Raw genomic sequence first — 27,475 nt, 5'->3', positions numbered from 1 at the left:
GACCTGCAATGTATCTATTGTGTTTAGCTAGCTGGACTCAAATACTAGTAAATTAGCTGAAGACATAGGAAAAAGCTCCTTCTCAAGTGTTTTGCTGGGTACCTATTTCTGATGAAAGCATGCTATCCTTCAATACTGTGAGCTATTTGGGTTACTTATTCATCATTTGGTCTCATTTTGCCTGGCTATATTGTTCATTCTGTGATCCTGACTCCAAATGAATCTGTTTGCCATGAGATGTGAAGCAGCAGTCACTATGTGCAACACTGACAGCACCTTGGAGGGAATTTCTCAGAAATGCTTTGGGTCCACAGAACTGTTAATGCTGAAGTGTATCTGGGCTCTACAAACTGCAGATAGATTAGCTTCTCTTTCACCTCTGGTCTCCCACTTTGGACTAATTGAGTCATGCTACCTCTGAAACAGGCATAAATCTGAACTGCCACAGGCAAGGTTTCAATACAGAAAGCATATGGAAACTAAAAAAAATCACAGTGATCCCAGTCCAGCTGGGCTGGAAATTAGAAAATGAATGTTTCACAAGGACAACCTTTCTGAATTTGGTAACTAGTCTCTCCCAACTGAAGGTCAAAAGCACCACTATGGTACACAACATCTACTATATGTTTCAATATGCTAAAGATTTGATTCATTCTGGCTTGAACCATTCAAAGCCCTCATAGATCAAAGGCCCCTTCTGGCTCTCAGCAAAGCTAAGCAGGATCTCTTCACTGTGAAACTTGAGCAAGTTCTTGGTAACTCCCTTTCATAAATGCAAGTATTGCAAGGAAAGCTTCAAACACATCTTTTATTACTGGTCTCTGATGCACTGCCATTCTAATAATAAAAGAAGTTTAAACAGAGGGTGTAAAAATCACCAATTAAAAATGTGAATTTTCCATCACTGGAAGTCTTTAAGAAAAGAATGTGAAAAATATCAAAAAAGGAATATAATTTTTAAAGGGATGAAACAGACAACTTCTTGAAGTCCCTTCCAGTTGCATTTTTATACAATTAAGTGGCTTGGGGCATACATCTCCCATATTGGATAAGCTAAAGTAGTTTCCTCAAGTCACCAATTCCTGCTCTTGTTTCCAAAGATGCTAAAAGCAAAAAAGCTATTGGGCTTCAAAGAGGTACAGGACAAATACTCAATCTGAAGAAATAAACCACAGATGTAAATATATCCTCTACAAGAAAAGTACTCATTTTATTTATAAGAAAATGCCTAAAAGCAATGCTAAGATTGTGGAGGTGATAGAATACAGAGAACACTCCTTCAAACGCCATACAGACACACACACGTCATCCTGGAGATGTGCTACCAACACACAGAATAGGCAGACACCATTATACTTATTCTTCAATATTATTGAGCCATATCCACTGTGTTTGCCTGTTATCTCGCTGTATAACATCATTCAATTCAATGCTGTAAACTAAAATAATTTTACTGCCCTCAACTGCAAAGTCCTATCAAAAGACAGCTCAGAACAGCTACATGTGTATAGTTAAACCACCAAAATCCCCATGGACAGTGGTGACACCAATCACAACCCTAAAGCTACAATACTTTGTGAAAACTTCTAATCAGACACAGCTTTGCTTGAACTGTTTTAAAATTGTGGGAAAAAAACAGAGGATTTAAAAGGCACCAAAAGTAATCAGCAGTCAGTCAAAGAGACTCATTAAAAAGGGTGGAAATTACTATAATGTCTACATGAAAAGCTTTTGATATAAAAGTGTGATAAAATTGAGTACATGGCTTTGATCCTACCAAAAAATGGTTAAGTATTTTCCCATAACTTTTAAAAATTAAATTGTAGAGAAAGAAACATGCAAACATACCCAATACCTTACACATGCCATTAATACAGATATCTCGGCTGTGCCTTCCTTCAAAGCAAGGAGTGCCATCAGTGACTGCATCAAGCATCTTCTCTGAAAAATGGCCATCTACTGGGCGGCAGTGGAGCTCACAGGGGTTTGCTGAAAGGAAAACAAGAACACTCACTCAGACAACACGCCAGCAGGACACTGAAGGGCAATGCACAGGGTCTTTGCTGAGCCATTTGCTCACTTTCCCTGCCATTTGCCAGAACTGTCATAATTAGAAGAATTGAGCAGAGCCAGGGTGACACAGGCCTGATAAACAGCACTTGTGGATTTGTGGGAAGCAGCTGGAGCCTGGTCCCCTCACACCTGTGTGCTCTCTGTTGCTGGTACCTCAGCAGCCACTGCTGAGTGAGGCTGCAAGGAGGCCACCAGCTGTGATGGAGAAAGGGATGGGAAACCAGCAAATCCAGCTGTCACTAGACAAGGGGTGGGATTACCAAGGACACTGACAAGAAAGTTTTGCATCAGCTGGTTACTGAGTAATTTCAGAGGTAACTTAAACTTTCCATCACTGCTGTCAGACTCTCTCAGAGAGCAGTCAGCTGCCTGCTTCTGATCTTATGTGTCATTCATCATTTTCATCTACCTGTTGGCACTTAATAAATAATTTCAAACTTTTGCTCCCTGCTTGACAGCTTATGAAATAGGGATAATATTGCAAGTCTGACAGACTCAGGCTATTTTCAGATAGATGTCCCACAGAAGCAACAGGGAAGAGAAAAGCTGTAGCAAGAGCAACAAGTGGCCTCTGAAACAAGATTTTCTGTGATGGATCATGGCCTTAAATTATTCCATCTACGGAGTAAGAAGAGCCAAACACCAACCTCCCTGCCTCACAGACACCGGCCTTTGTGAGTGGGAAACCTTGAAACTGAGACATCAGAGAGACACAGGACACAAGTCTGATAAATAAATTGTGTGCATGGAAGATGAGTTGGAGCTGAAATGAGGGTCAAAGCAAGGACTGGCTTTGTAACACTCGGGCTTTGTAACAGTCTCTGAAAACTCTGCAGCAGAACCAGAACTATCTGCCTGAATTAAAAATCATCCACTATCATACTAATGAAGGACACCAACACAAGACTTGTCTCCAGGTTTTGGTCTATTCAAAGACCCCTGTCTCGCCCAGCACTAAAGCAATTTGTTCATGCTCAGCAACCTGAAATGCTGAGCTGAGAAAAGCAGTGGGCCTTAAACTCATCAGTTGTTGTGGTGTGTGTTCAGTTCCCAATTGAGTTATCTCCCCCGTTTTGTATTGTTTTGCGATGCTTCCCCCAGTTACACCCCTATACCCAGTTCGATGGTTCAGTCCTGGTTCCCCCTTTCCCATGAATGGTGTTCTCCCTGTCTGGGCTCGCTGCCAAGCCCTTGTCTCCACCCCCGTTCCCCTGGCAACTGCCCCTTTTCGTTATATTTTCCCCTCCTCCAGAGCCCCGTTCATCTCCTGAAACCCCCCCATCCTTCCAGAAACTTCTCCCTTCCACAGGGGGTGATTGGGCAGGTGCCCCAGGCCCCTCCTTTGTTCGTGTATCACTTGTTGCCACCCCTGTCAGTCATGTTGAATTCCCCTCCTCAGTTTCTCCCGATTGGTTCTTGTACACCCCTTTATATACTGCTTCTCCCCCTTTTGTCCCTGGTCTTTTCCCGCCGGATCCCGTGGAGCCAATGATACATTAAAACCATTGGACTACACCGGGCGTGTTAAGACCCTCTCCGCCTTGCCGCTCCTTTCGATACTGTTGCTGCTTCTGCCGAAGGCGCAGCCCGGACGTCCCTGACAGATCCGGGTAGTGCCCCTCGCTGCTGGCTGCTGCTGTGCTCCGAGCTAGCCACGGCCGCCTTCCCCCCCAGCTCGGAGGGGAGTGAAGTGCTTTCGACGCAGCAGCGCGGCAATCAGTCAGCAGTGACTTCAAGGCACCATTATTTAATAATGTTAAAACTATTTCCCTTTGTGCTGCAGAGGTGCTAATGCTGAGTGAGTTTTATCCTGTGCCTGTCAGAGCTGACAGAAGCTGCTCCCTTGGTCTCAGAGGGATACAGGGTAACTATAAGCCTTCCACATCCTGGTTGATGGATATATTTTTATCTTTTCCTCCTTTGCTGGCTTTGTTTGTGCCATAGAAAGGACCGTGTTTAAAGAAATTTTTGGTAATGAGAGAAATGCAGTCTTCTGATAATGCAAATAAACGAATTAATTTCCAACAAAAAGATTTATCCTTTTGAAGGAGAAAAATTTGCTCTCATTACCCTCGTTTGTGCAGCACCAACATACACACAACACCACACAGTGCACAAAGGTGACTGCAACTCTTCCCCTCAAAGTTCTTGCAGATTAAGAACTGAATCCTGCAAAGCCCAAGCTTTGGTACTGTGAATCTCATTTGTGTAAACAGAAACACTGAAGAACTCAGAACAAAACCAGATTTAAAAAAAAAAAAAAAAACCTGAACAGTAAAGGAAATTCAAAACCTTAATGAAGGCTTTTTCCTCCCTCTTGTCAGTAGAGCTAAAATGACATCTCAGGTCTGTCACCAATGTGAGCCTCTGGCTTCCCAACCAAAACTACCTTCACAAAGTGCCACAGTGATGAGACCCAGAGCACATGCATGGACCATGGTTATACAACTGGTGAAATTCCAGCTGATGTGAATTGTGTTCAAGAGTATCAGTGGAGGTGGAGCTAAAAACTTTTTTCAGGCAAGAACATGAAGTTTGTAATCCTCACCAACCCTCAGCCCCTCTGTGAAAGCTGCCAGCCATAAGACCCACCAGTTGCTTTGATAAGAGCTGTCATAGTAAGCAATACAAGTGATTTTAATTCTGTCTTCAGAATTCTTTTTATGGTGGTGTGATTAAAGTGATTACTTTAGTGCTCTAAATTTTGCTTCACCTTGCCTACTTTCTCAATGTAGCACTTTTCTATACAAAGCACACTATGTTTATGACAAGGAGAATCCTACAATTCCTACAAGGTACTCTGTTACTTTCTCAGATGAACAGATTTTACAGAAAGTCGTTTCAGCCTTTTGCATTGTTTCTAATGAAATATGTCAAACAGAAGTTTGATATCTGTACCTTCTCGTAGCTGTGTGTTGACAAAACAAGCTGTTTCATTTCAGAAATAACTGAATAAGAAGAAGCAGACAGTGCTGACATATTCCTCCCATAACTATGATGCTGTAAAGCTATAAAAAACTCCCGTACTACGTCAAAATAAAATGTAAAAAAAAAAAAAACACACAAACTTTCATACTTGCAAATGCTTTTTATGTATGAAAGTTTTCCTGTTTTTCCTGATTGTGTTAACTGATCTAAAATTAGACCCAACCCACAGATTTTTACTGTTTTTCATTCTAGATGTATTTTATGAAGACCCTCTGTAAATTACAGGGTATTTACTTCTCCACCCAAAACTCAATGATATTTATTTCATTTTTCATCTACAGAAAGGCTGGTTAGACCATCACTGAGGAAATTATACTAGCACTGTATTTGGCTTTCACTATCTAAAGTTATTTATTTATCTACCTATCATTATTATTTATTATGGTTCAGCTCAGGGACCTTGGCTCTGTTTTTATAGGGTTGTAAATAAACTGCATCAGAACCAGCCAATAATCTCCAAAACAATATTTTATTATTTTTTACACAGAAAAGATACCTAATATTTTAAACACAGAGCAGATACCGAACTCACACACAAGGAAAAAAAATATGTTTCCCAAAATGGTGGAAGACTTGCATTGAGTTCAGCCTTTTCTCTTATTTCAGACACAAAAATCTAAAGTTAACTCAGATGAATAGGAGCACTTGTTGTTCAGAAGGAGCTCATTAAAGCAGCTGGTTCCGTTTCAGTTGCTTCAGCAAATTTGATTAAATCATGATGAGATTTTAACAAAAGGCTGTAATCCTTGTAACTTTTAGGCCAAAATATATATAAATTCCTGCATCCCAGCATATGCATGAAATACTAGATCAAATCTGTGAGCATTCAGTTATGACCACGTATCTCTACCAGCTCAGGGGGTACACATGCTAAACACTCCTTAAATGTTCCACTGAGTAGCTGGCATTTAACTCACTCCTAGTTTTCCTTTCTAGAGCAAAACTTGCTTTGCTCAATCTGTGTTCTTCAAATCACAGAATCATAGAATGTTTTGGACTGGAAGAAATCTTAAGGATCATGCAACCCCCTAGCCATGAGCAGTGACATCTCCCATTAGACCACAGTGCTCAAAGTCGTGTCCAAACCTGGTACTGAACACTTCCAGGAATGGGGCACCCACTGCTTCTCTGGGCAGCTTGTGTCAGTGCCTCACCACCCTCATGGTAAAGATTTTTCTTCCTTATATTGAATCTAAACCTGCCCTCTGTCAGTTTAAAGCCATTCCCCTAGGTCCTATCTCTACTAACCCTTGTAAAAAGTCTCTGTCAGTGACTTTCTGACTTTCATGTTGCTCTCCTGCCAACCTTCTTTAGTCTGGCTGCATCCCTCTGGCAATGTTTTGCTCCTAGCTGGACATAAGAACTTACCAGAAGTGCCACCAACACTCAGCAGCCCAGAAAAACAACAACCTGTTTTTTTACGTAGTGCCCACATCTTACGCCTACTGCTGTTTTCACCAGAGAAATTATCAATTCCCTAATATATAGAAGATGAAATGGAATCCCAAGCCATAGAGCTCCCTTAAGGGCCCAGTGACTTATCTGTTATAGGAAAGAGACTCAAGAAGCAAATTAGCAAAGCTGAGTAAAAGTCCTGAAATTTGGGCATGTGATATTTTTCCCCTCTGTATATTATTAAAAAGTTCAGATTCACCAAGTGTAAACAGAACAACATGAAGATAAGTAGAAAGGAACATATTTCCTTCCCAATTTAAATTTGTTTACCTTACAGCTGATTCCCATGAGTTCACATGCAGGAGGGATCCAGCTTAACCTGACTAAGAAGGATGTGATTAACGTGTCTGTCAGAAGAAGATAAGGCTTCAGTATCTTTCTCAGCTTCACAAGGAAGAAAAGAGGTGAGCCTCTTCTCTTCAACCCCTCATCTCTGTGAGAACTCAAAATCCACTGGGGAAATCCCAAACAAAGAAAATTAGAAAAGACAATTACTAAACAGACAAAATGGGGAAAAAAGCTGAGGTGAAGCTACTTATGACTTTAACTAAGCCTGAAACTCCAAAACAAAGTTTAATTTTGAAAAAGGGACATTTCATCCTGTTAGCTCAGCCCTTGTGACTGTATCAGAACATATCTTATTTGATACACAGAAATATTTTGGTATAAATATGAAATTTAAAACATTTTTAACACAACCCCTATCTGACCTAATGACTGACTAAATGATCCTGGCACTGATAGAGAAAATAAAGGTGATTATATGATTTAATGTAGGACTTACAGATGGAAGCTAAGCCCTGAGAAGCTATCAGACTCATATAAATGGAATTTGTCAAATGGTATGAAATAAATAAACATGGGGTCAGTCTGATGGAAAGAGAAGTGAATACGTACAGAAGTCTGCCCAAAGTGTCAAAATAGGGGCCTGGGTCATGAGAAAAATTCAGAAAATATCCTGCTCAGGCTGCTGGATAGTTTATCACCCTTGAACTTGGAGGTCTCCATCATTTTAAGATTCCCAGGAGTACTCTGATGCTACAGCTTGAGCACATGGGTTTCTGAGGTCCAGAGCAATTCCAGAACAGGACTATGCAAGTTCCCCAATAGGCATAAAGACATTTGAACCAGAAAACTCTCAGCTGAAACCTCAAACAACAGGCTAGGAAACAGCAAGATGTGACTTACTGCTTTTCTGCTTAATAAAACAACCAGTTTGTTAAAGCTGGTTGTTTTACTAAATCATAAGCTATTCAAAAATGTCTCTGTTACCTTGTGAAGTTACACTTTACACAACAGAAAAGACTCTTCCGGTACATGACATTTGCTATAACTGCCTTACACAAGCTATGAAATTAAAGCCAAGAGAGAGAATTACCCAGAAAATCTACTGGTTTTTTTTTTTTTTTTTGTTGTTTTTTTTTTTTTTTCCAGTGGGATGAAGAAACAGAAAATGACTGAAATATCATAGAATGTCTGGCTCACAAATCTATTTCCTTAGCTAGACATTTCCACATAAAAACTGTATGTGCTCTCAGGACTTGGGAAAGCTTAATTATGCTTTCTTTCCCCTTTATATCCTAAGTGCAGCATAAGAGGATCCAAAATGCCTGATACTAAAACAAGAGCTGTACTGGGTTTGCATGGCCAGGCTTTGGTAGCAGGGGGGCTGCAGGGGTAGTGGAAGCTGTTGTGTCACATCAGAGGTCACCACATTTGGTCACATTTTTGGAGACAGACACACAACTTAACACACTGAAGGTCATGCAACAACAAAGCTTATTGATGGATGCCCCCTTTTATAGCGGGTTCAAAATTCCCTTCCTTGAACAACCAACTAGTTCCAACACTGCCCAGCTCACTGGCCAAAGATTCGTGTGCATTCAGGATTGAATGGGACTGGAAGGGGTCCCCTGTTTGAGTTCAATCCTACTTATCGTTGTCTTATCTTGGGACTTGGTAATAGACAAATCTATTTCCTACACTTCTATAGACAAATCTATTTCCTACTCTTTAATGAACAAAGCTAGCCAAATCAGTGTCTGTTACGGCCAATTTTATCTGTGCAGCTTCAAACCAGCTGTAGCTGTCAAAGTAGCTCTGTGAGAAGCTGCTAGAAGCTTCCCCCATGACTGACAGAGCCCACATCAGATAGATCCAAGAAGGACCTGCTGACAGTAAAGACCAACCCACCAGTGACAGTGGCAGCACCTCTGGGATAAAGTATTTAAGAAGGTGGGAAAAAATCTGCACAACTGCAGCTGGAAGAGAGGATGCAAATGAGTGAGAGGAACAGCTCTGCAGACACAGGGCCAGTGAAGGAGGAGGGGCAGGAGCTGCTCCAGGCACAAGAGCAGAGATTCCCCTGCAGCCCCTGGTGCAGCCCTTGGTGAGGCAGCTGCAGCACAGGGAGGTCCAGGGGGGAGCAGAGATCACCTGCAGCCCCTGGAGGAGCCACACCAGAGCAGGTGGGTGTGCCTGAAGGAGGCTGTGACCCCGTGGGAAGCCTGTGCTGGAGCAGGCTCCTGGCAGGACCCATGGACCAGGGATCCATGCTGGAACAGCCCATTTCTGAAGGCCTGCAGCCTGTGGAAAGGATCCATGCTGGAGCAGCTCAAGAAGAACTGCAGGGATGGACTTATGTTAGAGAGGTTCAAGGAATGCTGTCTCGCATGAGTGTTCTACTCTGAATTAGTTTCTAATACATTAAGCACATTTTCCCAAGTCCAGTCTCTCTTGCCCATGATGGTAATCAGTGAGTGATCTCTCCCAGGCCTTACCCTGACTCACAAGCCTTTTGTTACATTCTCTCATCCCTATCCAGCTGAGGAAGGGAGCAAAAGGGTGGCTTTGGTGGACACTTGGTGTCCAGGTGGGATTAAACCACTACAAAAGCCAAAGCCTTCTTGACAGCAAAACATGAAAAATCCTTGAAATTGGATTGCACAAGTCAAGAAAGTGTAAGGGAACTGACAAAGGTTGGTGTACACATGGAGGACATTGTGAATAAAGTCTCCAGAGACCTGAAACATCAACTCATTTTTCGGGGGGTTTAAAAAGCCTGTTGGTTTGCTGTTGTTTAAAGTCTTGGTTTGCTTGGACACACAGATGCAAGGAAGGCTCGAACCCCTGTGTCTCTCAGAGACAGCACTTTACAGACCTTATTTGCAGGTATTTTGCCCAGGACATCTCTAGCCACTGACAGAAGGTGAAAGAATATTTGAAACTGAGATGGGAGGAAAACTCTCAGATGTATTTCAGGTAATTCTGGCTGGACAAAACTGGAAGCAGTGCGCCCCAAAGAGCCACCCACCCTCAGCCATACAATGATGTCAGATCAGCACAGGGTTTGGGCAGCTCCCTGCTTATTTGAGGGTTACCAGGAGAGCCTGTCTATCTGAGGAAGGCAGATAGCCCCTGTCTATCTGAGGAAGGCAGTTTTACTTTAAGAGTTTAGCACCAAGAAAACACTTTAAATATTACTAGTGGAATGTGAAAACATTAAGGGCCTCCAAGGTAATGGGAAAGACATGGAAATCTATGCTGAAATTCTGACTGCTGAGAAAATGGGTGAAAACAGTCAAGAAGTTTCCAAGCCACAGAAAAAAATATCTTCTTGATATTTTAAGGATTTTGCAAGTGATTTTCCAGATGAAATATACCAGGCTCAGCAGCACAGCATTTTTTTTTTTTAGTAGAGCTGGTTTGTCTGTACAGTTCTGAACTGTTCTATTTGAAATACAGCACGGACAGAGCACAGCCCTGCCTTCCAGTGTGCAGTAAGCATTTGACTCATGATTCTCAATGTCCTTTAGAAAAAGAGCTTCTGTAAGAAATGCACATGCAGAACTACCTGTTCTGCTGCAGTGTCACAGAAAGGACATGAACAGAATGAATGCTGTACCCTGCAGTAGCACACCCTGAGTAACTGGTCTGGAATCCTAATTTCAATGGCAGGTAAAATGCAGAAAATGGTTTTTGAGCTTGGTTTTGGCCTAAATGTTAGGTTGTTAGCATTTGTCATGGCTTTACTGGATTTCTTAAAAAAAAATCTCTATCAACCAAATTTTTTTCGTCAGAAATTTTACTGGAAGTCTGCCTGCTCTAGATTTGTCTTCAATAGTGTATTTTTTACATGAAATGGAAACAGTAGCTGAAATTTAGGAAACAATTCAGGACCACCAATAACTGAAAAAACAATTAACAGGCTGAAAAATACTACTGGCAAATCAAAGTGGAAGTTTAATCCTGATCTACCCTATCCTTTCTGTCTTATTCTTTCATTAAAAAACACATTGCTACCAAGTTTGCTGCTGCTATGGAGCTGTGGGGAGTGGCTGATCCACCTGAAGGCTTTGCTGCCATTCATTGGGACACTGATAAAGAGGAGAGCTGGGCAGGGAGAAACTTAATGGGGTTCAAAAAGGGCAAGTGTAGAGTCCTGCTGGGGGGGAATAACTCCCAGCACAGACTGGGAGTTATTCCCAGTCTGTGCTGGAGAGCAGCCCTGAGAAGGACCTGGGAGTTTTGGTGTGTGACAGGTTGCCTATGAGCTGGAAGTGCTCCCTGGCAGCCAGGCGGGCCAGTGGGCTCCTGGGGTCCATTGGAAGGAGTCTGGCAGTTCTGGGTTCCTCAGTATAAGAAAAGCAAGGAGCTACTGGAGAGGATGTAGCAGAGGCCACAAAGAGGATTAAGGGAATGGAGCATCTCTGTTGTGAGGACAGACTCTGGGGGCTGGGTCTCACCAATGTATATAAATGCCTCAAAGCTAGTGCCAAGAGGATGGTGCCAGACTCCTTTCAGTGGTGCCCACTGACAGGACAAGGAGCAATGGCCATAAACTAGAACACGGGAAAATGCTACCTCAATATGTGGAAGAAGTTTTTTACATAGAGGATGGGAGAGCACTGGAACAGCTGCTCAAGGAGTTGGTGGAGTTTTCCTCTCTGGAGACATTCAAACACACCTGGATGTGTTCCTGTGCAACCTGCTCCAGGTGACCCTGTCTTGGCCAGGGGGGTTGGGCTGGACGGCCTCCAGATATTACTTTCAACCCCAACAATTTTGTGATGCTATTGGATAATCTACACCTTACATTTATGCACAATCCAAGAATCAAACTGCATATTAATAATGATTGCCCTTGTATTTAATAACTAGCTGTTTCAAAGCAAGTTATAAAGCAGAGTCATTGACTCTGCCTCTACAATACAGGACAGCATGATACTGAACCAGTTCAGATATTACTTCTTCACTGTAAGGTCAAGTACACCTACCATTCACACCTAAGTTTGGAAGTAGTAAAATCATATGTGTGCAGTGGAAGAGCTCTGCTTACTGGGTGCAGTGATGCCTGCAGACCCAAAGATGCAGCTCTACACCATGCTACCCTACTTCTTGTTCTGTGGCTGACACTGGAAAAGATGGTTTAGATCTATTCTAAACAAATAGTACAGACATGACTTCAAAAGCTTTTCTTAGCTTTTGAAGGAACTGAACCAGCTCCAATCACAGCCAGGAACTGAACCAGCTCCAATCTTCCAGGAACTGAACCAGCTCCAATCACAGCCATTATCACCAGAGCTCTGAAAAAAACACCTAACTGAAGAGAAGAACCACTGCCTTTTTGTTCACACAAAAGACACAGCAGCATACAGGAGCACACCAGATTTTTCTCTCTAATTCATTAGAAACCTTATAATTCAGTGACTTCTCATTCTCACACACGTTTCTCATAGGCGTGTAACTTTGACTCTTGGTAAAGACATTAAAAAATTGTGTAGCATCATACCTGTGTTATAAACAGGAACCCAGTGGTAGAATTCGTTCTGGTAGGGAACTGTATCAAATTCACTGCACTGCATCTGACGGAAGGTTGGCAAGTCTTTGTGACAGGGGCTGATGTTACACATGCGATAGCGTTTCCTCTCTCCAGTGCAGTAGGCTCCTCCAAACTGGGGTCTAGAAAAGGAACATTGAGACTGGGACATGAGAACCATGAGTAAAAGAAAATGTTTTAAACAAACAACATATTTCAGGCCCCAGTATAACAATAAGGTGACTCTGAACCCTTGACAGGGTAGAGATAATGTTCACATTGCATGTTTGAGTACTCAAACATGTCAGTATGAAGCACAGAGATCTAGACAACTCCTGTATCCCAAAAAAGTGCTTGGCGATACCTGGCTGAGCTCACAACAAATTAACCTATCAAATGGACTGCATAAAATCCCATACTTTGCAGTGTATTTGACAGTTTCCTCTGAAAAGACAAATGATTCCTGCTGTTAGTGATTTGTGAAAATGAGATGTGGAATATTCATGAACTCAGATATGTAGTGGGGAATTCTGCCTTTCATGTTCCCTACCTGACAACTTATGTGTCTGAAGCTCAAACAAGGCTGATGACTAGAAGAAAACATAAAAGGTGAGTTCTCAGGATCAGACTGCTAGAAACTGTTCTCACCTGATGTTTGAGGACATTTATTTACTCACTGCAGTATTAATAAAGCAATATTTACGCTATTTCTGCAAAGCCTAAATGTTTAGTATGTTTTTTTAATTCATTTTACATTGAAATAAGTTCCTTGGAGGGTAAGAAATAAAGAACAAGATCACTGTAAAAGAAAAGCCAGCCGAATTTCACACAGGTATGCCTAACTGGGAAGAGAGGTGCCAGTATCTGTGACGTCTTGATGTGGCACCTGCTGATAACAGCCTCATACAAGAGAGTTTCCAATGTCATAAGAACCTCAAAAATCTTAAAAAGTAGGGAAGATAGTGCACTCAGCTTACTCTGGATTATCACACAGCCTCTCTGCGCTTTGAACTCCTGCCCCACATGTCCTTGTGCAGTGGGACCAGGATGACCAAACACCCCACTCGCCATGGATTGCTTCAGGAGTCTTCCCCACTGTAATGCACTCACCAGAGAAGCACCACTGAGGAGAGAAGAGAAAGCACAAAGAGCTTCAGATCATTATCACAGGGAAATTATGAACTTTTTGGGTTTCTGTGAATTATTTGTTATTTCAGCTCATAAGGGTTGAACACTTAAGTGGAAATATAAATGGAGATGTCACAGGATGACCCTCCTTCACACTCAACAATAGCAGAGCTACTCATAGCTCCTCTCTGTGCTTTGGCAGGCAGCACAGCTTGCAAACAGCGTGGCTCACAGTCACCTTGTTTTCTCCACAGCGAGTGCCATCCGCAGCTGCATCCAGTTTGGAGCGGCAGGAGCCGTTCACCGAGCACCAGAGCGTCTGGCAAAGGTTCTGAAAAAGGAAGAAAGCTGCAGCAGTCTGAGGCAGGGCAGAACTCCTACGGCCAAGATTTTCAAAAGCCTCCCAGAGTTTTGTACAGCCACTTAAAAAGCCTTCTAAGGGTTGTATTTCCAGAGGGATCAGGGTTTTTCACAAGATAGGAACTACCAAGGGTCCAAATTTAGATACTCGTCATTACTGTGCAAAAAGGGACTATTTGAAAAATAAAAAAATGGTAAACACTATCAAGTGAATTCCCTGAACTATGTAACTTCAAATATTCTCCTAATTGCCTGCTCAGCTCCTAGATAAACACAAGCAAAATGGCTTAACAAACTTTGGTCAATGCTGTTTTCAGATAAGGTAAACAAATTTTCATTTGATGAGTACTAAGCAATACCATCTTCAATTCTGCATTGCTGTCTGCCTGGAAACATACAGTGAAATCAAAGAAGGTTACAGAAGCCAGGCATGCAAATACAAACAATATCATGTCTCCAACAATATTAATGGAGGTCCCAAAACTAGATGAGGAAAAAGTGATCAGGCTTCCTAAAACATCAGCTTGGCAGTAGGCAAGGAAATTATCTGAAAAAAAAAGCAGTCAGCTAGTTGGCAGAAAAAAGCATAGTGGGCTGGGAAGAGTAAAGGTTGGTGAATGTCTGCATATTAAATAACTCAGAAAGTGGTGCCAGTTTAATGCAGTAGGTTGCCAATAAAAGACAGCATTCTGTTGCAGTGTGATGTCATAGTTTGTCTCAGGCATCCCGGTCCTTTCCCAAGGTTATCAATTCATGCCCTACTTTGTCCCAGAACTGGATACTGTGGACCTGTTCAGGAGAAATTTGTGGGAAGTGTAGAAAAAGCCACTTTAGAAACCGTTTCAATTTTCCCTTAGAAAACATTACATTTCCACTAAAATTCCAACAATCTGATAATACACTCCTTTTTGTGCTGTGCTTAACTTAGAGCCCACGTTAGATGTAAAAGGCAAAACACAACTCCCGCCGACCGAAAACAAAACCAAATAGCTACCAACTTCCAAAATTAACCAAAAAAACGCGGTTAAGAACTGAAGACACGCAGACTTTTAGCCCTAAACAGTGCAGCAGTCCTTGCTGATTTTAAAAATGCTGCCGGCAGCGGCAGGGAATCGGAACTCGCCACGCCGCGCTGGGGGATGGACAGAATCCCCCCGCCCGCGCTGCGTGACAATCCCGAAACCGGAGCCGCCCCGCGCCGAGAGAGCTCGAAAGCCGAGAGAGTCCCTCTGCTCAGCCTTCACATAAAGCCTGCGCAGCCTTTATGTGCTCTGAATAAGAGCGAAAAAGAACAGATTTCTCGGCAGAGACTGTATTTGAGCTTCTACCTGTAGTATATAGTAGAGATAACTCATGCTGTGTATGAATATAAAATATTGTGAGATCCAACATATGGCTTTCACCACCCTGGCTGGGAGGAGAATGTTATTTCCATTCAGTTAGTTCCCGGACATCATTAAGATAATATCAAGCCCGTTAACGTAAGAATGAAACCTTCCCAGGCCATGAACGCCGATTTCCCAGGAATGTCTGAGCCGTTCACGAGAACTTGCACCTGGGGAGATTGCATCTACCAGCTCAAGCACTGGAAATACTCTGTTACATGTGAAAGAAGGCTATTCTGAAGAAGTCCAGACAGCCATCCGGACCTCTGGACTGGCTTTTGTACACTTCTGCATCTGTATGGTCCCAGTTATACATGTGAAGGGACACAAAAGAACCTTCTGTCATTTCTGCCTCAGGCGGAATAAATGGGATATAAGCCAGCTGCATGAAGCATTGGGGTGAACCGCTGAGGAGACGCTGGCACTCCTTAGTGCCAGTCAGTCGGATCCAAGTTCACCCAGCGCCGACTCCCGGGGTTGACGGTGCCTTGGCTGTGGTGGCTTTTCGAAATTCTATTTTTGTTGTAGATCTAATAAATCTTTGTTAAATTTTTTTATAAATTTGGTTGCCGATCTGATAATTTATAACATACGCCTCTATGGAGCAGATAATACTCACCCCAAAACGGTGCTGTCAGTGGTGGTCTGGCAGGACTTTTTCTCTTCAACCTGAATAGGACTCCTGCTCCTCGGGCAGGAGGAGCTACCCTACTCTCCCCCTTGAAAACTGCTCACCAAAAAGGAGCTGTGCTTTCCAGAGGCGCAGAATGTCCTCAAGGCTTCTGTGGGATAAATCCCAAAGTCTCTGCTGGAGAGCTATGCCATCAATGCTCTTCCAGTGGACGCTAAACTGACTTAAAAGCCTCTGCGTGGTCTGCTGAGGTTCTGGGAGGTTCTTGGGGCTCCAGGATCGGAGCAGCCCCATGTTGGACACCAATATATTGGAATATTTACCAATATATCCAGACGGGACTTGTCTGGGCTTCACTAGCCTCTGCTTCTTGAAAGAAAGGGGGCAACTGTGGTGCTGTCACCTCAGAGATACCTCTGGCTATGCTGGATGCTGCAGCTGGCGCTAGAGACAAGTCCAGACAAGCAAAGCCCCAGTTTACTTCTGTGCAGATGCTTTAAGGTGAGGTGAAGGAAAAGGAGTCGGGTCCTGTAAGAGGGTTTGAATCCAGAGTTTTATTCCAACCCGCAAGCTTCTGAATCCCGTAACAGGTCTAACAGAACTTCCCAAACTGTGTAGTTGCTGGCTCTTTTAACCCCAGGGAGAGGGGGAGGGAAGGGGTAGGGATCCCACCAACCAGGTGCAGGGCAAGCAGGTCTCAGGTGCAAGGGACACCTGGGTGGGCCAATGGCCCCCCAGGACTGCAAGGCATCTTTTGAACACTGCCAATCACTCGATGTCCTTCTGGAATGCCAGGGCTGATAGACAGCACCCAGCAGGGGTCAGGGTGGGGAGAAACGAGAGGTGATTGGCACCTGGGGAAGGACCGTGATACCTGAGAAAAACGATGACATCACACCGCAACAGCATTCCAGAAGCTGATCCACGTGCAGTGGCTCAACTCCACAGAACAGACAGAAACTCCTGAGAGGCAACAAAGAAAGCAGGGCAAGAAACATTCCAGCTACCAAACCCACTTCACTCAGCCAGAACTATTCTGCAGAAAGGGAGGTTAGAGCTGGATGGCCATTTCTCCCTCTTCAGTTCACATGCACACCAGCTTTTCTTTGTCTGGCATGCAGGAGCCCTGCATGCTTGGAACTCCTGACTGATCAGGGCTTTGCATGAAACACCACTTCCAAAGCATGGCTCTCAGAGGGACTGCACACTGCCAAGAGGAACAACAGAAGCAAAAGCCCAGGTCTTGACTCAGGCTGTTTGGATGCCATAGTCCAGTTCTGGAAAATGGAATAGAGCTGGCAGCATCAACCTGTGAAGAAGGGACAGCTCCAAGTGCCATCAGATAAGAAGGATCCCACCAGCAGCTCCCACTGGGATTCTGACAGCAAGCCACATACCAGATTTGAAAGTTAACATACAAACTGCACACTTCCAAAAATGCAGCCCCAATGAGCTAGCAGCAATGTTCATCCAAGTGGGAAATGCAGAGTTTGGCTAAGCTTGGGCACAAGCTTTTAGAGAGTTCTCTTTCATTTACTTCCTCCATTGTGTGTTTACCTTGGTTTGTCAACAAGAGCACCAGAAAAAAGCTGATGGCATGGAACATCTCAAAGCACTCCAGCCCTCCAGCTGGAATACAATGTCTTGGCCACTGCATCTTGGTTCACTGTTTTGGGGCAATGTACTCAGGACAAAATTTGTTTTGCAGTTCTCCGTTTATAGTACAAGGGTAGCATTCCTTATGAAGGCCTTGTGAAGCCATCATTATCAGGTTCTTAAGGCAGAGGTACCCAAGTGTTCTGGCTGATGAATTTTCTCTCATTATCAAAGTCATCTTTTATTTAAACTCTTCTACACAGAATATATTTTGTGGTTTTAGTGTATAAAATGTATTCTTGCACCAAGCCTCAGACAACATCAGAGAAACTGGCATAGAAAATGAACACAGCTTTTCATTACTTTTATTATTAGATTTCACCCATAGATTTCAAAGTCAAGAATTCAAGAAGGGAAATCTTTAGCTTTGCAAGGATTTTTCCATATTTATCTCCATGTCCCAGAATTGTTTTTTGTCTCTAAGAATACTGAAATGACAGCAGAGGAGATGCACTACAATGTGAAAAGCAACAATATGAGAGGATGCACTAGTACTGCATGCCTTTGGAGGTAACACACAGAAATTCATGACTCTGCTATGGATTCACTGCAAAGCAAGTGGGTTTTCTTTTCATCAGCAGTATGATCGACACTTTCCATCCAATCTGTGAGAAAAGGGTCTGTGCCTTGAAGAAAGCTGAGCCAAAAAACCCCTAAGTTTTATGGAAGCCAAAGGAAGTTTTGGAGAAAAAGGCAGAAAGATGAGTGTTCTGATATCCTACAGGCTGTTCTATAGGAAACTATGGGTCTAGCTATGACTTGGAAAATTCCTCCATCTAACAGATATTTTGCTTTTCTTTGCCTTATTAGAGGGACAATATTTATATACTTCACAGAACATTCTGCTGCCTAAGTGCTTCAAGAAAACCACTATCTGAATTATAAATATTAGTTTTTGCTAAGTGTAATCACTGAACCCCAGGGCATATTCAGCTAAGTGTAGATTGCTCTCTCAAAAAGGATCTGTGGATCAAATTCAGTCAGACATTAAAATGTACAAAACAAAAGCAGTTTGTCAGTGAGCAAGTAAATAAGTAAAGAGGAAAGGCAAAAAATAGTCAGACCTCTTAGACAAAATGACAAAAAGACTGATGATTCAACATTCCACACTGACCCTACTGTTCCCAATTCCATCTCCTGCCACTGCAACTACCAGAAAAATACAGGCCTTTCAGCAAAATGCAAAACAAGAGGATACCAATAAATTTTCCGACATATGTCTAGCTGTAAAATTGGTTAATCAGGAGATGCGAATGTAAAGGCCTATTAGGTTCAACTTCAAGGAGAGACAGACTGAGCCAATACTGCAAAATTACATCCTAATTTTCTATCTGTACTAACAGACAAATTACAGTAACTAAGGAAACTGTAACAGCAGGTAATGAAAGCAATCTTTCAATACCTTCTTCAGATTCAGCAGTTGTAATTCAACACTGGTAATCATGTTATCTATTAAGGTTGAGAAGATTAATGAGAAATATCTCTAAGAGATAGGTAGATGGAGATACGCACAATTATCTGAATGTAATAAACAGTCAACATCAGCAGTGCCCAGTGCAGAGCTGTGTTCATACCAGCACTGCCCATAGCCAAAACACATCTGTGTTTGACAGGGCCAGGAGGCTGGGTGCTGTCTCCAGCATTTACTGAACATTGCTGCTCAAAACACAGGAAAATTAGTGATCACTTATCTAGGATAGCACTTGGAAACATTTTTGCTGAGCTGTTCTATGTGTAAATATGCTATGTTGGAGTGCATGAAATAGAAGCCTCTCTGAGTCCCTCAGAGAGAAAAAGAAATGCAAGGTTTGAATTAAAACCTCTAGAGAAGCTGAAATATATTAAGCCACATAGACATGAGACAGAAGTGTAAGTTTTAATTTTAAGAAAGTAGAAATATATTTCAAGTGCCTTAAGAGACTGTTAGCTAGTCAAAGGCCCTAAACCCTAGTTTAACTCAGGTCCAGGCATAATAAAAACACAGCAGAACACTGGTTGCATTTCTAGATAGAATAGATAGAACTACTCATGTAAATAGATAAAATTATGTACCTATATTTTGGGTAAGAAAACAAATAGTAACTTTTGCATAAATAGATAAAATTATGTACATAGATTTTGGGTAAGAACTGACACTACTTTCACACATTAGAATCAAGCTCAGACTGGTGTAAGAAAAATGTTTTAGAATCGTGCTTTTACCTGATTAGATGATTTATGAATAAAATCCCTTGTATTGGGGTGAGAAAGAAGAAGGAAGAAGAAAAAAGGTGTGGGAGCTGCTGCTGCTGCTGTTTTTGCCCAAAACATCAGGACTTTGGCCAGAAAGCTTTTCGCACAGACTACTTGCCTTTGAAACTGATGTACTCATGCAAAAAACAACTTCACTACCACCAACAACTGTTCTTGTCTCTTTGAAGACCCAACATCCACGATAACCTCGACAATGCTATAAGTCCCAAAGACCTCTGAACAGTCTAGGTACTACTATTTTAGTAAAATACCATGCCATGTACTTCAGCTAACACAACCTGTTACTTTGCAGGGCTCCACAATCTTGTGAGGGTTGTTGTGACTTCACTTCTCCTTTGCATCTCCTCACAATACTGTTTTGTTATGCAGGGTACTCTATGAATTATGCATTTCTGCATAAATGTCTATGTTCCACACAAAAATATCGGGTTTTCAAAATAAGTATTTTCCACAGGGACTGAAATATTCTTTTGTTTTGTTAGATCATAAAGAGTATGAAAAATCAGGATGTATGGGAAGAGAACACAACCCTAATTTCTTCAGAAAACTCTTCCTAGAACTGAAGATTTGTTCCCAGAATTATTTAGTCAATTGAAAGCCACAAGGTTGAAGAATATTTTAAAATTGGACTTAAGTTGCATTAATAATTTTCCTAAGAATTAGTATTACAAGTTTAAAACCATAACGACTCCACAGTGCAGAAGGACAGGCACTTAACCATAGATATGGCTGAGATCCAGCAAGGATTTTGTGGAACACAAGGCAAACAGCATAACAACTTGCTTCCAGAATATGCAGAATTAAGTGTGTTAGGCAATGCCTGCACTGCATATCCAGCCTGTGAGACTCTAAACACACTGCATTTGTAAATGAGGCGCACTGAATCCACTTCCATGCTGCTCAAGAATTCTGAATTCTTACTAGGAGAATGAAGAAAAACATTCAGCACTTACATCCACATCTTCACAAAATGTAGCATTGGAACCATACTGAAGCTGGCATTGATGGTGCACATCATAAATCACTCCAGGAGCAATGATTGGGGACTTTAGAACTTCTTTTTGCGGGATGTCATCCAGACAGAATCCCCACCCACGACTAAAAGACAAAAATTCCATATTAAGAAACTCCCTACCACCACAGTTTTTTGATGTTTCTAAACAGACTTTTAATATCTATTTCTTTGGGGTAATTTTGATTATGGCCTGTGTTAATAACACTTCCAGATTCCAGCCAAGCTAGGCTGAAATGCTGCAAACAAAGCAGTCACTCAGTCTAGCAAGCGATGGTTTTAAAATGGCAAAATACAGCCTGTCAAAGAGGAAATACCATGAGCTCAGTATGGTTTGCAGAGTGGCTTCAGAGAACTCCACAGTCTGTAGTTAAAGTTGTACCACATTGCAGGTCCTGAAAAGAATGGAACGGATTTGAATAAATCACTGAAGCCAAACACATGAAACTGTGGCCAAAGGCAGAGTCTGAGGCTCTGTCAGGGCCCTTGATGGAAAGGCTTCTTTCTTCCTGGTAACTGCAAAAAGCTGCAGATTACACCAAACCTGAGCCAATATGACAAGACTTGAGTTCGTTCCAGACTACAAGACTTTAGAGAGCTTTTCCCAAATAAGTAAACACCAGGACAGTGGTATGTCCCCCAGGGAAATCAACTCAAGAACACTAAACCCCCTACAATAATCAATGCAAAATGTACTCTGAATTCCAGCACAGTTGCGCTCAATTTAGGCAAATGTTACAATCTGACCACTCACTCTAGGAACCGTGTGATGTACTCTTTGCTGCACTGGGACCAGGTGAGGGGAGTAGGATCATACTGCAACTGTCGGGACATAATATACGGGCGCTTTCCAGCAGGCTCACAGTCGTTCTCCTTCCCATCGTGCTGGATTCCAAAACTGCAGGTAAAAAACAACATCTAATAATTCCAGCTGACTGGCTGTACCACAACACTTACTTACAGGTTCCATTCCATGCTTGAAAAGACATGTTGCTTCCTCCCCTGCAGAGCTGTAGTTATCTGTTTGCTAAAAGAAAATGTACACACAGAACATACGACCCAAAATCTATGAAAAATCTACACCCCACAGGCTTTCAAACATGTCTCTTATGCACAACAATATTGGCTTGCACGAAATAAAGAACAGACTGTCACAGACTATACTTCTGTACTTTTAAGGGAGTCCAAATACTAGTGCACAGCGGGGACAGAAATCAAAGTTTAAACCTAAAAGTTAGATTACAGCTGTTACAGCTAAGACTGCTCCCTAACTCTTGAACCCAAACTTGCACCACTTTAAGATGAGGCTTTTTTACATTCTGTCTTAACTCTCTCATAATAATGTCTCTACTGCTTTTTTCATTTTTAAAACTTTTGACAGACTGCACAAGAGATACTGTTTACAAAATTACTGAATGTTCAGTGAATTTCCTCCAACCTCTATTCCTTAATCCCATTTAATTTTCTCAATCTATGCAAATAGATCTCCACAGCAGGTTCTCTCCAGCATCTCTGACTTGCTGAGAATTTTTTTATTAAACAGCTTACAGAAGTCATAAGCAAAAGTTTGGATAGTATTCAAGTGAGTAACACACATGTCTCTTCGTCACCTCAGAGTGAAGATTATCTCATAATATAAATAAAACCATACATAGATATTGATATATGCAGATGTTGACACCTACATTGTTAACATCTGGAGGTGTTTAAGTCCTGAAAGCAGTGAGAGCTTACTCAGGTCATGATTCAGTCGCGAATCAGATAAAGTGTGTTCAAATTACTTAAGACTGTGTTTCTTAAAAATCATATCATGGCTCAAAAGTTGTGAAAGCGGAGCTAATTTCAGTCAGAACCAATTCCAGTAATGAGTCAGCAGCATAAATTCAAGAATCTCCCCTTTTTGACAGGCTCTTTTCCACAAACAGGGTCTGTTGAATCCTAAGGCTGCAAACATCTAGAGAGACAGTGTGGGGAAGAGCTGACTTTTGGCATTTATCTAAGGTATGGGAGCAGGTCTGTCTTTTTATTTTTTGTTCATCTGTTCCTACAAACTTGTCTGTACCTGAACTTCTCAACATGTGCACACTAGCCTGGCTTGAGGTGAACAGGGTGACTACAAATCCTACAGTATTCAACATTCCTTATGGAGACAGTCCTTAAGGAAAGGCCCTGCACTACTCCTGCAAGGGCAAGCACAGCAGTACTGAGCCCCACAGCCTCCAAAGGACACAGAGTCACTAGCCAGCCAGGCTAGACAGGAAAAGGTCACAGATGGATCAATCTGTGGGGAAGGAGGCTCCTCAGATCATTAGTGTGAATAAAAACAGCTCCATGCCAGCAACAGGCTATGGGGACCAAGTGACTTAAACCCAAATCACCCAGACCCAATTGGAGTGATTTCAGCATCATTTATTTATACAATTTCCTTTCTGGCAGTGGAGAGATTGAATAAATAGTGGCAAATTAATGGTCAACAGGGCCATTACCATCATCATCATCATTACATCCTATGAGGAAATAAGAGACACCATCCTGATTGGTGGCTGGTGCACAGTGAAATTAATGTGATTGCAGATACAGCAATGACCATGTGACTTAGCCAAGCAACAGAGTCCAGCTGAAAAGAGCAGGCATTACAGTCAAACCAGAGTTTCCATGAGATAATGCTCTGCCCTGAGGAAAAGAGCTGTGTCAAAACTGTTTCAAAAATCAGGTTTTTTTAAGTGAGTTAATAAACCATCTAACCAACCAAAACAACTCCAAAAATCTAAAATTCTTAGAAATTTAGTTCAAACATAAATTCCCAATCATTAAAAAAAAATTAACCATATCTAAAATGAAATATCCAGGAACTTTATTTATCCTGGTCTAAGTGTACCCACAATAGCATTATTATACAGAAAATATGACTTACTAAGAAATGCCCAAAAAAAACTTTACTGGTTCATAAAAAAAAAAAAAAGGGATAAATATTAAATATAGGATATGAGTTTTTCTATATGAGTTAAAAATATTTTCTAGTTAATCTGCACTACTGAAATCCCTTGACACAGTGAGACAGGCTTGTTTACTGTAAATATTTTGGATCCACCTGGGGATTATCTAAAGTAATTGCATAGAAATCTAGCACGTTTGGAAAAATTAGCATGACTGAGTGATGCTATTTCATTCTGATGTATTGAACAGTTGTATATGTGAAATACACATCAAAGGCTTAACAATTTTTTTTTGCTTTGAAATAAGTTTTGATTTTAATAATAGAAACATTAACTCACTTTTTCTTTTGTTTCTGCCTCATAATTTGAGTATTAACATGCAAATAACAAATTTTACTCAGAGAGGTTCCCCCTTCCCTGTCAACTGTACCTGTGTCCAAGTTCATGAGCAATAGTGAAAGCCAAGGGGAGGCCAGAGTCCTCATTGATGTTGCAGCTCCTGTGAGGCTGACACATGCCTGACAGGTGAGACAAGCCTAAGGTTTCACAGGGACGGTTCATGCCAGCACAAATGTCCTTTCTAGAATCACAAAAGAGATGTGCCATTTAAAGAGCTTAAAACCAGCTGTGGAGTGTCACTGACACTGGGTAGCAAGCTTCCATCTCATAAAGTGCTAATTTTAATTTTGAGTAAATCCTAGTGGAAAGTCTTTTACAAACAGGTATGGAACAACATGCACTTGTTCTACTACTATATTATACTTCTATAATTTGTAGCCAGTAATTATGTGGCTGTAGGGCCTAGATACATACACTTACTGTCAACTCCCATAAGCCAAAGTTTTAGAACCTCCAGGTCTGGCAGTGTTTTAAAACAGGGTTTACTAAAGCCACCATAGCTCAGCTTCATTCAAGTGAACTGTCTGAGTACTCTATACTTGGATAGTGAAAACTCACATCATTGTGATAAATTATCTCACATTCTTTTTTTAAGATTTTTGACTGAGAAAAGGTTGAGAAGGTGGGGAATGGTCAGAGGGTGCACTTGATGATCTTGGAGGTCTCTTCCAACCTAAAGATTCTGCGACTCTTTTTACTGAGCCACTTGAGGGGTGTTTTAGGATGGGTTTTTTTGCCTGACAGACTTCAGCCAAGGACTGGTATTTTTAGACCACAGACTCAATCTTTCCTATATCAATTTTTACAGACTAGCAGAAGTTCCATTTCATGCTATGACATAAACTCCCTGCATAACCTCAGACAACCCCACTTTCAAGTTTTCTGTTTCTCCCTTGCTCAGACATTAAAAATTATTTTGTGTCTCCTTAAATATGGAGATATTTAAAAATCATATGCTTTAAAGCTTAAAAATGAATGGCCCCCTGTTTGCATAATACTCGTCCTTTCTGAGCTGCACCTGCACATTTCTTCAGGAGTTGTTCATCTACATGCTACCTTGTTTTGATATATTGTCTCAAATGAGAATAGAGAAGTCACTGAGCACAAAATGAGACAGGATCAAGGGGGGGAAATGACCCAAGCTGTGGAAATTGCTCACCTCTGGGGACCCACAAAACTTTATTTTGTGACTAAGACGCATCTCTAACCTGTATGCACATGTAGCATCATCACTATTTCAGCCACGTTTCTGAGCAGGATGAACTAAGTGGTGGCCTGAGCCTATAAAGGAAATATCACCACCAAAGAAATGCAACTGAACAACAGTCAGTCACTGCTGTCATACCTGGTAAGAAGGACGGCCACATCATGGTGTGTGGGGTTCACATCACTCTTGGGATTGACACTCTTCTGCCACTTGCAGAAGCTGGCTAATGTCTTATCAGCATGGTGCACTATCTTCAAGCCTTGCTAATGGGAAATGAAGAATATATTACTGTAAAGACCACACTGCATTGCAGTAACACTTCAGTGAAGATGGATAATCTGAATTTAATCGATTATGCTTTTGCTTAAAGTTAGAGCCATCATTTGGAGCAATGACACCTATTTATCTAACGTTGAATTTTAAGTTAAAATGCTGACATTTCTGTAATTGGTGCAGCTAAAGGAAAAATTACAGAATGCAGAAATCTACATACATTTTGATAAATGAGCTTCATAAGATCCAACACTGAACTGAAACTTTCAAACATTTTATATTCTCTTGAAATCAAATTTTCCTCTGAAGAGAAGGTGATGATTACTTATTGTGGGACTTTGTGATCAAATTTCTCACTCAATGTTATGTGAACACTGTTATATTCAGACAACAATTATGCTTCTAACAGAATATTCATCTCACAATATTTTTCAATTCCAAAGAGAAACAATGCAGTCATAAATGTTTCTTCCTCAACTTACTATACAGTTTACATGCAAATTATTGAAAACCTTAAATAAAAGGTATGGAAAATGAATTAATCCAAAATTTTTACTTTACTTTTCACTTTATCTTGCCTCAGTTTGCTTTGTTTTTAACAAGTATCAAAGTATGGGATTAAGTGTTACCAGACAGTAATTTCTGGGGAACCTAAAAACAAATTTTGAAAGGTATTTAACACTGTTACTTCCAACATTGTCAATCCTCAACAGGAATCCACATTTTTATCCAAACAACCACAGAAGTTTAGCAAATACAGTTAATTGGAGGTCATCATGGATCTCAGCTCCTGATTGTCCTGTTTAGGTGGAACCTCAAGTTTTTGTCCCACTTATGCTGAGAGCTATAAGGACAGACTCTATCCCAACAAATATTTCTGAAGACAAAGAAATGAGGTTTGGTTTACTGCCTTTAATAGCACTGGGACCATCTGGCTTGTGGTTATAAATTCTAAGCCAGTGAGAAAATGCCTTTAAGGTGTACCTCTGGTCAGAGGTAGCTCTATCATGCATTGCATTTAAAAAATAACCATAAAATCATGACAATCAGCATGTATTTAAGTATATAGTAACATACTTGTGAGACAGACACATTGGAAACTGTCAATATACAGCTAATTACAGCAATGAACATCTACTTTGTCCTCACTTTTCTTTGTTTCAAAAGAGATTTAAAAAAGAAAAATATGTGTTTGAACTGCACAACAGGAGATTTACCTCTTCAGATATCTGCAAATATCATAGCATTACACTTCATAATACATTTTAGGCAATGCTAGGTAATTAAATTCTAAATGTTGATGTGTAGTTTCTGTTTCTTATCTAGTCTTCTTTGGCATGCCATGTTCTTCTGACACTTGGGAGATTCCATTTCCCTGTTCTTAACCTGCCTGTTTTAATTACAGTTTCCTATGCAATTTTATGCAGAAATACCTGAAGTCATCAGTTAAAATACTTTGCTATCCAGGGCAGCATTTATCCTAAAACCAGACATGTCGAAGGTTTTAACAGAGTAAATTTAAAACATTCTTTTAAGCAAATATAATTACAGCTCAATGCATTGAACCCAGAAGTTTTGTTAGTGATATTTTGAGGTAAATAAAAACCTTACCTCCACCTCCTCAAAGAGGATGAGCCGGACCAGCACAATGTGAATTGCATTGCCAATGCTTGGATCGTGGAACAACCCTGTGACCTGTGCCAGGGCCAGGAGACATGAGATTAAATGATTCCTCTATAGCAGAACACATCTTCAGAGAGAAAATACATTTACTTCTAGCATACTGTTGATCTGGGGATTGTTTTGCTTTTTAAATTCTCAAATCATTGAAAGTTTACTGAAATCCAATAGTGATATTTCACAACTACTGCAAAGGCTAACTCTGCCTAATGAATGATGAT

At 41.3% G+C, this 27,475-nt stretch overlaps 1 protein-coding gene across 2 annotated transcripts in view; it reads right to left on the bottom strand.

The window, feature by feature from the left end:
* ADAMTS12 (ADAM metallopeptidase with thrombospondin type 1 motif 12) overlaps positions 1-27,475 on the bottom strand; it is a 147,041-nt gene that overhangs the window by 43,381 nt on the left and 76,185 nt on the right. For both annotated transcript variants that reach the window (XM_030237353.2, XM_050987013.1), the window contains 9 exons: positions 27,186-27,269; positions 25,440-25,564; positions 24,126-24,275; positions 21,514-21,657; positions 20,701-20,845; positions 13,701-13,793; positions 13,312-13,457; positions 12,308-12,477; positions 1,856-1,989 (listed from right to left, as the gene is read on the bottom strand). In XM_030237353.2, the coding sequence (XP_030093213.2) occupies positions 1,856-1,989; positions 12,308-12,477; positions 13,312-13,457; positions 13,701-13,793; positions 20,701-20,845; positions 21,514-21,657; positions 24,126-24,275; positions 25,440-25,564; positions 27,186-27,269 (1,191 nt within the window). The remainder of the gene's footprint in view (positions 1-1,855; positions 1,990-12,307; positions 12,478-13,311; positions 13,458-13,700; positions 13,794-20,700; positions 20,846-21,513; positions 21,658-24,125; positions 24,276-25,439; positions 25,565-27,185; positions 27,270-27,475) is intronic.

The sequence above is a fragment of the Serinus canaria genome, chromosome Z (assembly GCF_022539315.1).
Source record: "Serinus canaria isolate serCan28SL12 chromosome Z, serCan2020, whole genome shotgun sequence".
Taxonomy (NCBI): domain Eukaryota; kingdom Metazoa; phylum Chordata; class Aves; order Passeriformes; family Fringillidae; genus Serinus; species Serinus canaria.
The sequence above is the reverse complement of the archived record's forward strand: the minus strand, read 5'-3'. Positions and strand labels throughout refer to the sequence as shown.